Here is a 13,978-nt window from a genome sequence, read left to right on the forward strand (position 1 = left end):
GATCTCCGCTCCGCTCTTACGTCTGTCAAGGAGCGGCAGACGCCGCTGCGAGAGATAAAGTACAAGGCGAGCGGCGGGGCCGGGGGCAGACTCGACAGCCACCGCGATGGGAAGCAGCTCCCCGCAGCACCGGCAGCGCCGGCCCAGCTAGAGCCGGGGCGGGGCGGGGGGGGCACGGCGGCGGCGGAGCCCGGCCCGCCGAGGGGCAGCGGGGCAGGCGCAGGCGGCGGCCGCCGGCTTCTCTCTCGCAGCAGCCGAGCTCAGATCGCTTCCACCCGCCCCCCCATCCCGCCTCCCTGCGCACCCCCCTCCTCCCGACCCTCCGCCTCTCGCTCGCCTTCTGCAGCCGGGCTCGGATTTAGGGATAAAGTGGGAGGAGGAGGGAAAGCGGAGGGGGGGGGGGGGGTGTCGGCGTCGCTTCCATTTGTTTATCCGCGGAGGGGTGAAGTCTCCCGGTGGAGAGAAACCCCGCCGGGGGGCCGGGAGGAGGCCGGGGGGGTGGGGGGGGTGGGGGGTGAGCGGCGGCGAGCCCCCGGCAGCGTGGCCTTTTGGGGGGGCGCCTGGGGGAGGGTGGCGGAGGAGGGCCGGGGCTGGCCGCCGCGGACCTGGCCGTAGATGACTGCAGAAGCGCAGCAGGCTCTGTCCTCTCAGCCCCCTCCTCCTCCGGTGCAGAGCAGCTACGGCCCCATGTCCTCCGTGGCCGAGAAGCAGCCGCAGAGCTCGGCCATGGACGCCGCCTCCGCGGCGCCCGGCGGGGCGGCCGGCAGCGCTCCGGGGAGCGGCGGCGGCCCGGGCAGCGGCGGTCCCAAGGCGAAGAAGACTAACGCGGGGATCCGGCGGCCGGAGAAACCGCCTTATTCCTACATCGCCCTCATCGTCATGGCCATCCAGAGCTCGCCCTCCAAGCGGCTGACCCTCAGCGAGATCTACCAGTTCTTGCAGAGCCGCTTCCCCTTCTTCCGCGGCTCCTACCAGGGATGGAAAAACTCGGTGCGCCACAACCTCTCGCTCAACGAGTGCTTCATCAAGCTGCCCAAGGGGCTGGGCCGCCCGGGCAAGGGCCACTACTGGACCATCGACCCGGCCAGCGAGTTCATGTTCGAGGAGGGCTCCTTTCGCCGCCGGCCCCGCGGCTTCAGGAGGAAATGCCAGGCGCTGAAGCCCATGTACAGCATGATGAACGGGCTCAGCTTCAACCACCTCCCCGAGAGCTACGGCTTCCAGGGCTCGGCCGGCGGGCTCTCCTGCCCCCCCAACAGCCTCTCCCTCGAAGGGGGCTTGGGGATGATGAACGGGCATTTGTCCAGCAACGTGGAGGGGATGGGCCTGGCGGGACACTCCGTGCCCCACCTGCCCGCCAACGGTGGGCACTCCTACATGGGCAGCTGTACCGGCTCCTCGGCGGGGGAGTACCCGCACCACGAGAGCTCCGTGCCCGCCTCCCCGCTGCTCGCCGGCGGCGGCGTGATGGAGCCCCACTCGGTTTACTCCAGCTCGGCCTCGGCGTGGGCTCCCTCCGCCTCGGCGGCCTTGAACACGGGCGCGTCCTACATCAAGCAGCAGCCCCTCTCGCCCTGCAACCCCACGGCCAACCCGCTCTCCTCCAGCCTTTCCACGCACTCCCTCGACCAGTCCTACCTGCACCAGAACAGCCACAACACCGCCGAGCTGCAAGGTAAGGCGCGGACACGCGTGGGACACACCGCGACGGCCGCGGACACGCGTGGGTCCCGGCCCAGCCGCTCCGTGGGCAGCGGCCGTGCGCTCCCCGGGAGGAGACCCCCGTTCCCCGCCTCCCCTCCCGGGGGCAACCGGGAGGCCGTCGGGGCTCGCCGCCGCTGCGGGTCTGGGGACCGCCGGGCCGGGGCTCCGCTCCCCGGGGGCGGCTGCTCCGCCGCTGGGGCAGCCGTGGGCCTAGAGCCGGTGGGCTCCGGCAGGGCGGGAGCTGCGGGAAGGCGAGGCCCGGGGGGTCTCACGCCTCCGCCGGGACCCCGAGGGAGGAAAGGGGGAATGTCCGCTGTCCGCACCCCACGGCCCGCCGGCAACTCCGCTCGGGGTTGCGCTTTCCCGGCCCATCGCCCCCCCCCGCCCTCCGCTCCTCCGCCCCTGCGGCTGTCGGTGGCCCGGGCCCCCCCGCGCCCCCCAGCCCCGGCCAGGGGATGGAGCTGCCGGGGGTGGCCGTGCCCCGGCTCTCGGAAGGGGGTCACGGTGCTTGGGCTGGGAGGAGGCCTGGGGAGGGCCGAGGGCAGCGCTGGGCTTCGTCCTGCCGCCCGCGTTCACCTCGGGGCGCGGGGATAGCCCTGGGGGCCGTGGTGGGGCGAAGGGGCAGGTTTGGGGGGGGTCCCTGCACATCACCCCGGGCCTTTCGGGGGAGCGGGAAGCGCCTGGCAGAGGCGGGTGTGAAACGGAGCGTTAGCGGGGCAGAAATGGCAAAGCGAAGCGGGGCAGGAGCGTCAGGCGGCCGGTGGGGAGCAGCCGAGCCCGGGCCCAGCACCGGGGGTCAGCACCCGCCGGCGGGCACCGTGCGGGCCCGGCTCCGGGGGAGCACGCCCGCATCCGCGGGAAAACGGAGGAAAAATCCCTCCCGAGGAGCCACCGGGCCCGCTCGCGGCCTTCACCGAAACGCTCCGGATTAACAGCGGAATTGCGGGCGGCGGAGTGGCGGCAGCGCGGGTCCCGGGCGAGCACCGCGCCCCGTCGCACCCGCGTTCACCTGGGGTTTGTGCCCCGGGGGTGGCGGCGGCAGCAGCGGCAGCGGCCCCGCTCCGGTGCCGTTTGGGCCTCCCCGCCCGGGCTCTGCCGCCGGCCCCGCTGCACGAAGGCGCTTTCCCCCCCGCTCCGCACCCCGCGGATGTTGCGCCCGGGCGGAGGCGGTGGGAAAAGCACCGGGCACCTCCGAGGGCGCAGAACGGGCAGCAAAGCCCTAAACCCGGCGCGGCCGGACCCCGGCTGCTCGGAGCGCCCCTAGGCCGGACAGGGAGCGCCCGCGGCCGCGGGGTTCTGCCACCGCACCTGTCCGCGCCCGCGGAGCCCCTGCGGTGCCCGGGTGCTTGTGTGCGTGCAAAAATACACCCAGTTCCGCGCTGACACCCGGGGGCCGCGGGGGCTGGGTGGGCTGGTTATTTATTTGTTTATTTATTTATTTTACCCCAGACGGCGGCTTTCTCTTTTCTCGCCCCCTCCGCGCTCAACCTCCTCTACTAAATGTAATTCCCATGGCTGACTATCTTCCCCCCCCCCCCCCCGTCCCGCAGGCATCCCGCGGTATCACTCCCAGTCTCCGAGCATGTGCGACAGAAAGGAATTCGTCTTCTCTTTCAACGCCATGGCCTCCTCCTCCATGCATTCAGCGGGCAGCGGCTCCTATTACCACCAACAAGTGACATACCAGGACATCAAGCCGTGCGTTATGTGATACGGGGCGGAAAAAAACACCTCCTGGGGCCGGCAAGGCCTGACCCGGGCACCGAGCCCCCCCCCTCCAGGACCTTCTCGATGGAATGGGGGGGGTCTCTGCAGACTGGCTTTGTTCGGGAGGTATAGACAGGCGCCCCGGGGAGCGGCAGGGGACGGGGCGTGCGGCCCCGGGGCTGAGCCTGCCCGCAGCTGAGCATCGGCCGGGCCCGGCCGCCACCACGGGCCTGAGTCACCGACGGTCTCTGCCTTCTTCTGCTTCTTCGCTTGGGGCTGGGTTGAGAAGAAAGCAAAAGCAGCCCCCTCTCCGCCCTGAGAACCCTGACGGCGAGTTTGGGTGAAGAGTCTGACAACTGAGGTTTTGATGCTTCTTTAAAAAAGGGGGGGGGGGAAAGATAAAATTAAATTACTAATTCAGTTTTGTAATTGGCATTGAGCAGTGTCGCCATCACGGTTGGTAGGCGGACAGCCGGATCGGGCTGGGGATGGGGGGGGGATGTGCTGGAAAGGACCCCGACCCCAAAGCCGGCGCATCCTGCGCCCGCGGTCCCCTCCGCGCTGCACCGCGAGCAGGAGCAGGCCCGACACCGGGGTCCCCCCGCCCCAGCCCCGTCGGTCCCGTCTCACTTCGAGCCCCTTCTTAGGAGAAATTTTTTTTTTTTTTTTCCGGCAAACACCCAGGGGGCAGAAATCTGTCAGAGGGATTTTTTCCTTTTAGCTATTAATTTTTTTTTTGCCTGCATAAAGACTGCAGGATCAGACCCTATGCAGAGAGAATAAGGCACTTTGACAAGAGACAGCCATGCTCATTCTGTTATTTATTCTACATATTTTTTTTGTTGTTGCTAATAATCGAGACACGAGTAGTCTCAGTTGATCAGTATTAAATCGGTGAATCTCTGTTGGCAATATTTGCCATATAGATTTTTTTTTTTAGTTAACCTTTGTAAATTTTAAACCGATCATGGTCTCTGTAAAGACAATCCTCCATATGTTTTTATAGAAATATATATATAATGAAGGATTATTCCCCTCCCTCCCCTTTCTATGGTTTTTTTTTCGCCCTGTCTTTGTACAGTTCGGTGACACCTATTTTAATTCTTTCTGCACTGTATAAAATTGTAATTATGGGGGTATTTTTTTCGCCCTGCCCTTTTGTGTACGTTTTGTCCCCAAAGGAAAAAAAAATCGAACCGAAATAAAACATGTATGTTATTTGTACATGGGCTTCACGATTGTATGAGCATCAAATAAACGAGCATGCGGTGTAACACGCGTAATTATATCTGAGGAGTGTGTGAACTCCGCCGAGCTGCGCGGAGCGCTCCGCACTGCGCGGGACGCCCGGCCCGGCCCCGCAAACCTCCCGCGGTCGGTGCCTCAGTTCCCTGCCTCGGTGCAGGCTCCAAAGGGCCCTTTTTGGGGTTCGGCTGCGGCTTCCGAGGGGTCCTCCCGCGCCGGGGATATTTAAAATGCGGGTAACGAAAGGAGGAGGGAAGAAAAACCGGAGACGGTTTTTATTTTTATCTTTTTACGGTTATTATTATTTCACGTTGTTCCCCCCAAGGAGAAAGCGAAAGGCGGTGTTTCACGGCTCTTTGCCTGTTTCTTGGAGAAAATACAGCGGGGACGGAGCCTGTGCCTCCTTTTCCCCCCCCCCCCACCCCGGGAGGGACACGGGCATTTTTGGGGCAGCCCGAGCCGCGCATCCCCGCGGATCCCCGCCGTGCTCCACCCGTGGAACCTCCGCTGAGAACGGCACGGCGCTGCGAGTTCCCGCGGCTCCTTCCCCTGCGTGAAAAATAATAATAATAATAAAAATTAAGCAGATCATCTCCTGCACCATCACCATCCCATGCTGTGGGATAAATCCGCAGCGAGGGGACAGCAGGCAGCGGGGACTGGAAAAAAAAAGTAGTTTTTTCCCTTGCAAAGTTTGGGTTTATTTGATCTAAATGAGGGTACCACCATACCCAGGAAATTTTGCTTTAACCCATGGGCCAGTATATCTATATCAACACTCATACTATGAATATACACATACAAAACAGCGTGTGAATTAATCTGATTAGTTGGCTGTGTATTTCTGTCTTTATATAGGGAAATTAGGTTACTGTACACTATTTAGCCCAGCTGTGTGTGATCAGCTTAATTAAAAGCAAAGTTAGCTGGTAACAACAACAGCTTAATTATTCTTTTAATTTAAGCAGGTGGGAAAGGCTTTAACAGAGTTGGTGGAGGCCTCTCAGAGAGTTTTTTTGTTGTTGTTTTGGGGTTCTTTTGGGGGGGAGGAGAGGGGTTTTGGATTTGTTTTTTTTTTTTTTTTTTGAGAGTTGGTCTGTAGTGGCAAGCAGCCTGCAGTATTTATGGGGGTTTCCTTGTTTTTATGCCTTTACGGGTGGATTTTGTTTTCCATCGTCTGCACTGCTGCCCGTCCCCGTTGGAGGTGAGCCGTGTTGTTGCCATCCTTTTCATATACCAGCTGAGGACTGAGGGTTTTGCTCCTGAAGCACATAACTGCGCTAGGTGTGGCTGAGATAAAGGCCCAGGGTTAGGAGTTCAGTCTTTGCCAAGTGGTTCTTCCTTCCTTGAAATCTTGCTGTTGCTCCTAAGGCTCGTTTTCATCCTTCAGATTAATTTTGGACTTGCTCATTTGTGTGCAGGACTGGTGCCTTCACAGCCTGGTCTCCGCCAGGCTGGAAAGGGCAGAGCAGGTACCTTGCAAGCCTGAGGTCCAGCTTGAAGGGGGTTGATATCTGGTCCCCAACAAAGGTCTACATGATTTATTTTCCTCCCTCCCATCGGTTCCTAAATCTGGAAAAACAGAGCCACCGCATACCACGGACGCCACATATTCCTCAAGCCAGTGAGCGCAGTCTAAACAGACAGCTCTCCATCTCAGACACCTCCACCAGGGAGGAGAGGATGAAACCCCGCAGGCTCCTGCCCCCAGCCCTTCTGCACAAGACAAACTTGATTTTTTCCCCTGCATGTATTGTCCCAGAGGATGGCAAAACCCCCAGCCGCTATCACAAACGGTGCCTTTATGCAGGCTCCGCGCCTGTGTTTGCAGGGTTGGTTTGGGCTCTGGTGGGAGGCGAGGAGAGAAGCCTGCTCAGAAATGCTGTTGGAGCCCTGTAACAGGAGATGAGACATGGGCTTGCTCAGAAATGTGGTATTTGCTCACGTAACGGCCCAGATCTGAGCGTGGTCAGCTGCTGTGGCTGCGTTGGGTACCAGCAACCCGCTCGCTGCTCCTCGGCACCCGCTTCCCAGTCTGTGGGTGCTACACCCCCACCTTTTCCTTGGGGCTTTGGATTTCTCCTGGAGGAAAGGTCTCATTGCAGATGCAGGCCCATGAGTTTTCTACAGGGCTGAGATTTTGAAGCATGACGAGAAACAGGGCCTGGTGTCTCCAGCTGGGTTTGATGCAAAGCGAACCCCTGGCTCAGGGGACCAGGGGTTCACAGGCGAGCTGTGCCCCGGCCGTGCCCTGCCATGGCCAGGAGTTGGGGACCTCGACCCTTCCCTCTGCTCCTCCCGGCACGTCCACCACCCTCGCAGGGCCACCACGATCTGCCGCCACCCTGTCACCCTCCCCCCGGCTTGTGTCCCCAGGCATGTGGATGAGGGGCGCATGGATGGTCCCGCGTGGGGACACGCTTGAGGGGCGTGGGGTCACGCAGGGACCCCAGAGCAGGAGCGCCCACCGCTGTGACAGGAGAGACGGGGCTGGGCCCCCCCGGGGGGACACGCACATCGCCGGGGGGCGTCGGGGCGGTCTGCGGCTCGTTTTTTGGGGGCAGCATCCTGGCAGGGATGCCGGGGGGGGGCTCTCGGGGCGGGGCCGGGGGGACCCCGCGGGGGGAGCGGGGCCGGGGTGGGGGGCGCCCCGGCAGGGGGCGGGCGGTGCCGTTCCCGTGGCGGCAGCGCCACCTGGTGTCGGGGACCGGAACCACCGCCCCCCCCCCCCGCGCCTCGCCCCCGCTCCCCGCCCCGCCGCGGGTTCCCCCAATTTGGGCTTAAAACCTGGCCGGTTCTGGGGATTTCTGACCTTTTCTCCAAGGGTTGGGTGTTAAAGGTTTGCTTTATTTTACTTTTTTTTTTTCTTTTTGCCCCCCCCCTTCCCTCCGCCCCCGGCTTCTGGCATCCGGAGCTCTGAAGGTGAACGTTCCTTTATCACACCTTCAGATGTAGCATCGTGATAGTGGTGACTGAACATGCCACACCAAACTGGTTTATGGGATGCTTCTGATCAGTGCCCGGGAGGGACAGAGGGGGCTATTTGGCATGGCATAGCATGAAGTAGCCCATAAATGCCGACACTCGGCCCATGATGCTCTCAGGTGGGGTTGGTTACCCAGAGTAGCAGAAAACTGGGTACCCTGGAGCCTTAACTGAGGGGAACAGACACCTTGAATCTTAAGCAGGATTTGGAAGGCCAAGTTCTGATTTTGGTACCAACTTCTTAGCAGGCAAAGGCTCAGATCCATCAGAACAATTGGATGCCTGATTTCTCCCTCAAAACCAGAAGTCTGGGACCTGTGTACAACAGGGCATCCGAGCCACAGTTCTTGTCACTTTTGAAAAGGGGACTTGGATTTCTATGTCACTGAAAAGCTTTTGGAAGACCACACCTGAACATCTGTTCCCTTTCCATGCATATTTACGAGCGTAGCTGCTGCCTGACACTGATCTCCTCAGGACAAGACAGTGCTGGGGTGCTCCTGTGGGCTTTGCATTTGCATATCCCTGCCAAGAAGTCTTTGTCACTGGGAGCCATCCTTGGGGATAAAATATCTGATGCAGGTAAGCGTGACTGGCCAAAGGAGAACCCCCAACCCCCCGATGAGCAGGAGGTGCCCTGGGCACTAGCAGCAGCTCTGCAATCAGGGGCTGATGTTATTCATAGAAACAATTACCAGATCAGATCAGCGAGGGAAGGCCCACAGCTCAGGGGTTTTTAAGTAACTTGCACCGTCAGTATCCATCCTACCCGATAAGAACTTAACATCAGAATATTGCTGAGGAAAGACAACGCAACGAATAAACCTGTTACTGAGCTTCTGGGTTGGGGATTTGTCTGTTTGCACAGTTTTACAAAAAGCTCTTTGAGACCAATTCCCATGATCAATAGTTGCTCTGATCCATCAAACTTCTAATAAATGTTTTAACTCCAATCTTAAAAATGAGCTAAATTTTTGCAAGGGAGATGCAGATCCTTCAGCAAATGTCACTGAGGTGAATCACTTTGTCATAAACATGAATTTCCTCTTCTCGGACACTTCTCGCAGGTCTTCTGAGAGATCCCAGGAAGCCTGCAGGCCACTGGTACAAGCAGCAAAGAGCAAATGACAATTCTAGAGGACAAAGCATCTCTCCCTGATCATGGAAAGAGATGCGGGGACACTGGCAGTGCCACTTTACTTCAGTGGCTCTTACATGGGTGTGAGCCTGAACATAGGCGTGCGTTTACTTAAAGCAGCAGGAGTTGAAAAACCCAAAGTGGTGCAAAAAGGCAGTTCTGCGGCTCAGCCCAGCCTCAGGCTAATTACTGAAAAAATAAGCAAACACACCTGGGAAAGCAAGATGACATGGCCTGGAAAGTTTTGCAGGGACTTACAGTACCAAGAGTTCACTTGCCATAGCAATGGTGTTCCTCTGTGGTCAAGAAAAGCCGCTGCAGACCAGCTACCCGAGCAATCACCGCCTTCAGAGAGATGGAAACACTATGCTGCAGAGTCTGAGCAGTGCAGGTGCCTGGAAAGACTCCGAAAACATGATATCCCTCTGGAAAAATGTAAGTGTTACTCTTGTCTGACTAATTATTCACTTAAAAATACTAAGGAGTGGCAGCAATGGATACACTAATGCCTAGAAACGTAGAAGCTTTTGCAGCATTTCATGTTTCCCTTCTTTCTGTGCCCCCTTTTTTCTTCTCCCACTAACGATCCCATATGTTTGCCTTATTCCTTAAAGGAAGAAAGTCACCCTGGTCTAGCTCCATGTGTTCCTGCATGGGATGGCTGGACTGTAACACATGTATGTGACTAGCTAGACCTGGGGAGGAGGCGTGTTTTGGAAAAAATTATCTCTGTTTCTCTCGCACATCTGGTCTCACAGGGCAAGAGAGCTGTGGTTTGTCCCTGGGCTGGGAAAAGGCTTGTGCTGGGTGCCCTGACTGGAAGGCGCTTGTGGAGCAGGATGGGCAGAATCGTTCCCAGCCACAGCAGGGCTGACCTGCGCGTGGAGGCAGCAACCACAACACTGCGGCTCTCCATTGGGAAGCAGCAACAAGGTGCCCATCTGGGACATCAGGTACCTGTCACATAGAAAAGTCCAAAGGCTACCATGCTATGGGATTTTATTTATTATTTTTATTTTTATTTTTATTTTTATTTTTATTTTTATTTTTATTTTTATTTTTGATGAGTTTCTAGTCTGTTCCCTCCAGTTGTTTTCCAAAGTGGTTGGAATTGCCATTTGCATCTAGTCTATCAGGAGCCATCTCCGTCTTCCTCATTTTCCCATCTGTAAAACGTGGATGTTACTGGGGCCATGTAAAGATTGACTAGATAGGTCCGTATCCTGAACTCATTTCTCCCAGTGACTTCAGTGGGATGCCCAGCCCAGAACAATGGCAGGATACACGACCCTAAACATTTCTGCAGTGCTTTGAAAGATGAAAAGCAGTGACTTTTATACCTATGTCAGTGTAGGAGCAGGCAAACATTTCATGATGTTTACAGCAGACATCACAGACATTACACATGAAAACATGGGAAATGGTGCACTTTTCTTGTAGGGAGATAATCTTTAATAGATGGCAATGAGGAAATAAAAGCATTTGTACACAACAGCCTACCTCACGGAGGGGTATGTTTGCCTGAATAACGTGGCTACAGCCACAGATGTTTCCTCTAAAGCCAGAACTGCTGCACGGGGCTGTTCCTTCTGAGGAACCGGAATGAGAGAAATCCCAGCACATGCTTTTCTCCCAGCTCCTCACCTCTTGCTGCAGTTGTGGAGGCAGACACAGCCCCAGTGCTAGATTTTTCAATGGAAACATGCCCCTAGAAAACATTTGTTTCTCCCTTTGGAGCAGCAAAAGACGATGAAATCATAAAAAAAAAAAATAACCCAGACATGACTTGAAGATAGTATTTAACCGTCCCTTTTCTACGATATTTTATTGGTCTCCAGAGATAATGGGATAAAGCCTCTGTCCTTAAGGCCTGCTTTCTGGGGGGTGGGACCAGGGACTGATGTGCATGGAGATGCTGGAAGGGGGCCTGGCTGCGGGGCCCAGGGGAGGGCTCTCCTCCCTCCCTACCCTGATGAGGAGATACTTTTTTTTCTTTTCTCTCTCCATGGAAACAAACAATCTCTGAGTCCTGTCACTCAGAAGACTACACAGCAACATGGACTTGTTTACCCGCTGTTGTCTTCGGTGTATTGAAGCTGTGTGGCCTTGTCCTTGTTCCAGGAAATGCATGGACGTAGCTGTCTGAAGGAAAACCCTAATTATTGTATAGTTTTCAGCACTGAGTGGCAGTTAGCCACCTCGCTTTTATTGTTAGCAGATTACAATGTTGCCTCACTGCTCTGTGCCACACACCACGCTGTGACTAATATCATTCAACAAAAGAAAAACCCCTCCAAAGTGACCCATGTTCTCAAGTCTCGTGGATCTGGTAGAGGCTCCATTCATCCGATACTGTTTTCTCTTCGCATCTCTCCCATGAGCGAGGATAGGAGGAAGGGCCAAATTGCCCTGGGAAGCTCACGTCCGTGATGTGACACCTAGGGTGGTCGCTGCTGGATCCCACACCCTCCCGGCTGCCATGAGGGTGGAGCGGGGTTTGCTCACACCGACCAGCCTCCAGAGCTGTTCAGCATCTTTCCCCGCTGAACCCTCAAAAAGAGGGGTGTGCAGTAACAACATCCTAACTTGTTTGTGCCATGAAAGGAGCTGGAAAGAATGCACTGAACCACATGACAAGCGAGGACATCAGGCTGCGCAGAGAATAGAAAGACCTCATTTTTAATTACTTCTGAACAAAGTTGGCTCAGTAAAGTATTTCCCATTGTACTGCTGAACTTTTCTTCTCATCACACAGCAGCGAAACACAGGCTCCTCTGCTGCTGCAAGTGAACTCAAATCGAGCCTGGTTAGGGATCACTTCATTCCCTATTAAAAGCAGACTACCCATCCGTCACCAGCGTTTCAGACTCTCCTGCAGCATCCACGCAGTTCTTTGCCACTGCAGATGTTTTTATCATGAGAGTCTTAAGAAGCAAGGATGCCCCACCGTCCTTACAGAAAGAGTGTGGGGGTTCAGCGCTTAAAAGATACCTTCTCCCCACTGCTCCAGGCATTGGCGGTCACAGGAAGGCCATTATGGAGAACTGGTTTGAAGAATTGAGGCCCCCAAAGTCTTAGACCGGTGCTTCAGTCCTAGGGAGGTAAGGGCTGGCATCCACCCGAGATGAGGCACAAACTGCATCTACATAGATGCAGCCCAGTTCAACCTACACACGCTAAAGGCAAGGCCAAAGCTACAACAGGTACAAACCCAAGAATTCTTACTTGAGTAAAGGTTCTCATCTTTAAAGCCTGTTAATTTGGACTGTAAATTCTTCAGGGCACAGGCTTTACTGTTTGATTGTTGGTACGCTATCTTGTATAGTCTTGGTCCAGGCCAAAGTAAAACATAAGCAGCCTTCAGTGCCTTGAGTTTCATGATGAGATCAGAGTCCAAGGATTCACTAAAACGTATCGCATTTCAGAGTTTTGTGGATTTAGAGAAAAGTCAGAAGTGACTCATGTATAACTGATGTCTTCCTGAGCATGCAGAGAGCCTGAAACAATAGATCTAAGAGATGCAGGCTGCCCCATTCACTTTTTCTTCAAAATCTGCTGTTTCCTCAAGTAGGAACTTGGTCAGCCCACAAGAAAAAATCCACATCTTACATCTAAAGGCACCAAAAGGCCTTGTAGGCGTCTGCCTTGGGCAGTCTTGCATTATATAATTAAATAGCAATTTAGCATCTTGCATTGAAATGTCTTTTAGCTAAAGATGAGCAACTTCTCAAGCAGCAGGAAGGGCCCCATCCTTGTCACTGCTTCCCTCGCTGGCCAAGACAGAAATTGCATTAACTTCAGGGTGCACAGGCTCAAACTCTGGCTGCATTGGTACATGCCACTTCAAAAAGCACAAGCTATACCCTCCTCTCACAGGAAGCTTATAGAACAGCTTTGCTGCAAGCCATGCTGGTTTTTTTGCAGAATGTAACTTCGCAAGTTCTTGTTTTTGCTGTAGGGACCCTATAGCAACCCAAAGGTGATTTCTGAGGAGTACTGTTTTGCCTCCACGTAACCCCTTACTCCTAAACCTCTGCAGAAGCTCTGAACCCCGGTAAGCCTTCTGCAGCTTCAGTCTCTGTTTTTAACAGCTGCCTGTTTCCCTGCAGGTTATTGCTCTTGAAGCAGAGACGACAGAAATGAACGTGTACCTGTGTGCCTGCACTTCGCTTGCTACTGATTCGCCAAAGCTGCTGGTGCAGATGGGTTTGCAACAGGCTGCCGAACTCTGACTGGGAGCACCTGCCGCTTTGAATTAAACCCACTTTTTTCATGGAATCACAGAACAGTTCGGGTTGGAAGGGACCCTAAAGCCCCCCCCAGTTCCACCCCCCCGCCACGGGCAGGGACACCTGCCATAGCCCAGGCTGCCCCCAGCCCCGTCCAGCCTGGCCTGGGACACTGCCAGGGATGGGGCACCCACAGCTGCTCCGGGCAGCCTGGGCCAGCGCCTCGCTGCCCTCACGGGGAAGAATTTCTTCCTCATCTCTAATCTAAATCTACCCTCTTTCAGTTTAAAACCATTACCCCTTGTCCTATCACTACAGGACCTATGAAAAAGTCTGCCCCCATCTTTCTTATAAGCCCTCTAAATATTGAAAGGCCACTATAAGGTGTCCCCAGAGCCTTCTCTTCTCCAGGCTGAACAACCCCAACTCTCTCAGCCTGTCTTCACCTTTAATGACAAGGCCCAAAAGACCTTGCCATTTACTAGTAACCTGGATCAAAAATGACTACTTAAGTTGGAAAGCCAACTATCATAGCATCAACATCACTATTCCAGGCCATTCAAAATGCTAATGAATGGTGCATTAGCTTGAACTTAACAGTAATTCTTCTTCTTCTCTGAGCCCAACTACTGTTACATACCTCTGTCTAGTTAGTAACTTCTCTGTAGCGTGTTTTGGACAGTTAATTGCCTATTGGGAAAGTAACGAGGTATTAGCTAGCACTGTGAAATGTGGCCTCACAATACATGATGGAAAAAAGTGATGGGTCAGCAGAGATCTGCCCACCTGGATACAGAGCTAGCACAGCTCACCCTCCGGGTTACACACAGAACCACAACTGCAAACAGAAAACCATCTAGATATGTTTGTCTGAACAAAACTGGCCACTGACTGCATGCAATGTTGAGAGCAAAGCAAGCAAACGTAACACATTTATGTATCACGTAACACATAAACATACCTGCACTGA

General features: G+C 55.3%; 1 protein-coding gene across 1 annotated transcript; it reads left to right on the forward strand.

Annotated features, from left to right (window-relative positions):
- The first annotated feature begins 528 nt into the window (after positions 1-528).
- On the forward strand, positions 529-4,694 carry FOXF1 (forkhead box F1). Its single transcript, XM_056361186.1, has 2 exons — positions 529-1,675; positions 3,255-4,694. The coding sequence occupies exons 1-2, from the start codon at positions 616-618 to the stop codon at positions 3,413-3,415; spliced, it is 1,221 nt and encodes a 406-aa protein (XP_056217161.1). The 5' UTR covers positions 529-615; the 3' UTR covers positions 3,416-4,694.
- The last annotated feature ends 9,284 nt before the right edge of the window (positions 4,695-13,978 follow it).

The sequence above is a fragment of the Falco biarmicus genome, chromosome 15 (assembly GCF_023638135.1).
Source record: "Falco biarmicus isolate bFalBia1 chromosome 15, bFalBia1.pri, whole genome shotgun sequence".
Classification (NCBI taxonomy): Eukaryota; Metazoa; Chordata; class Aves; order Falconiformes; family Falconidae; genus Falco; species Falco biarmicus.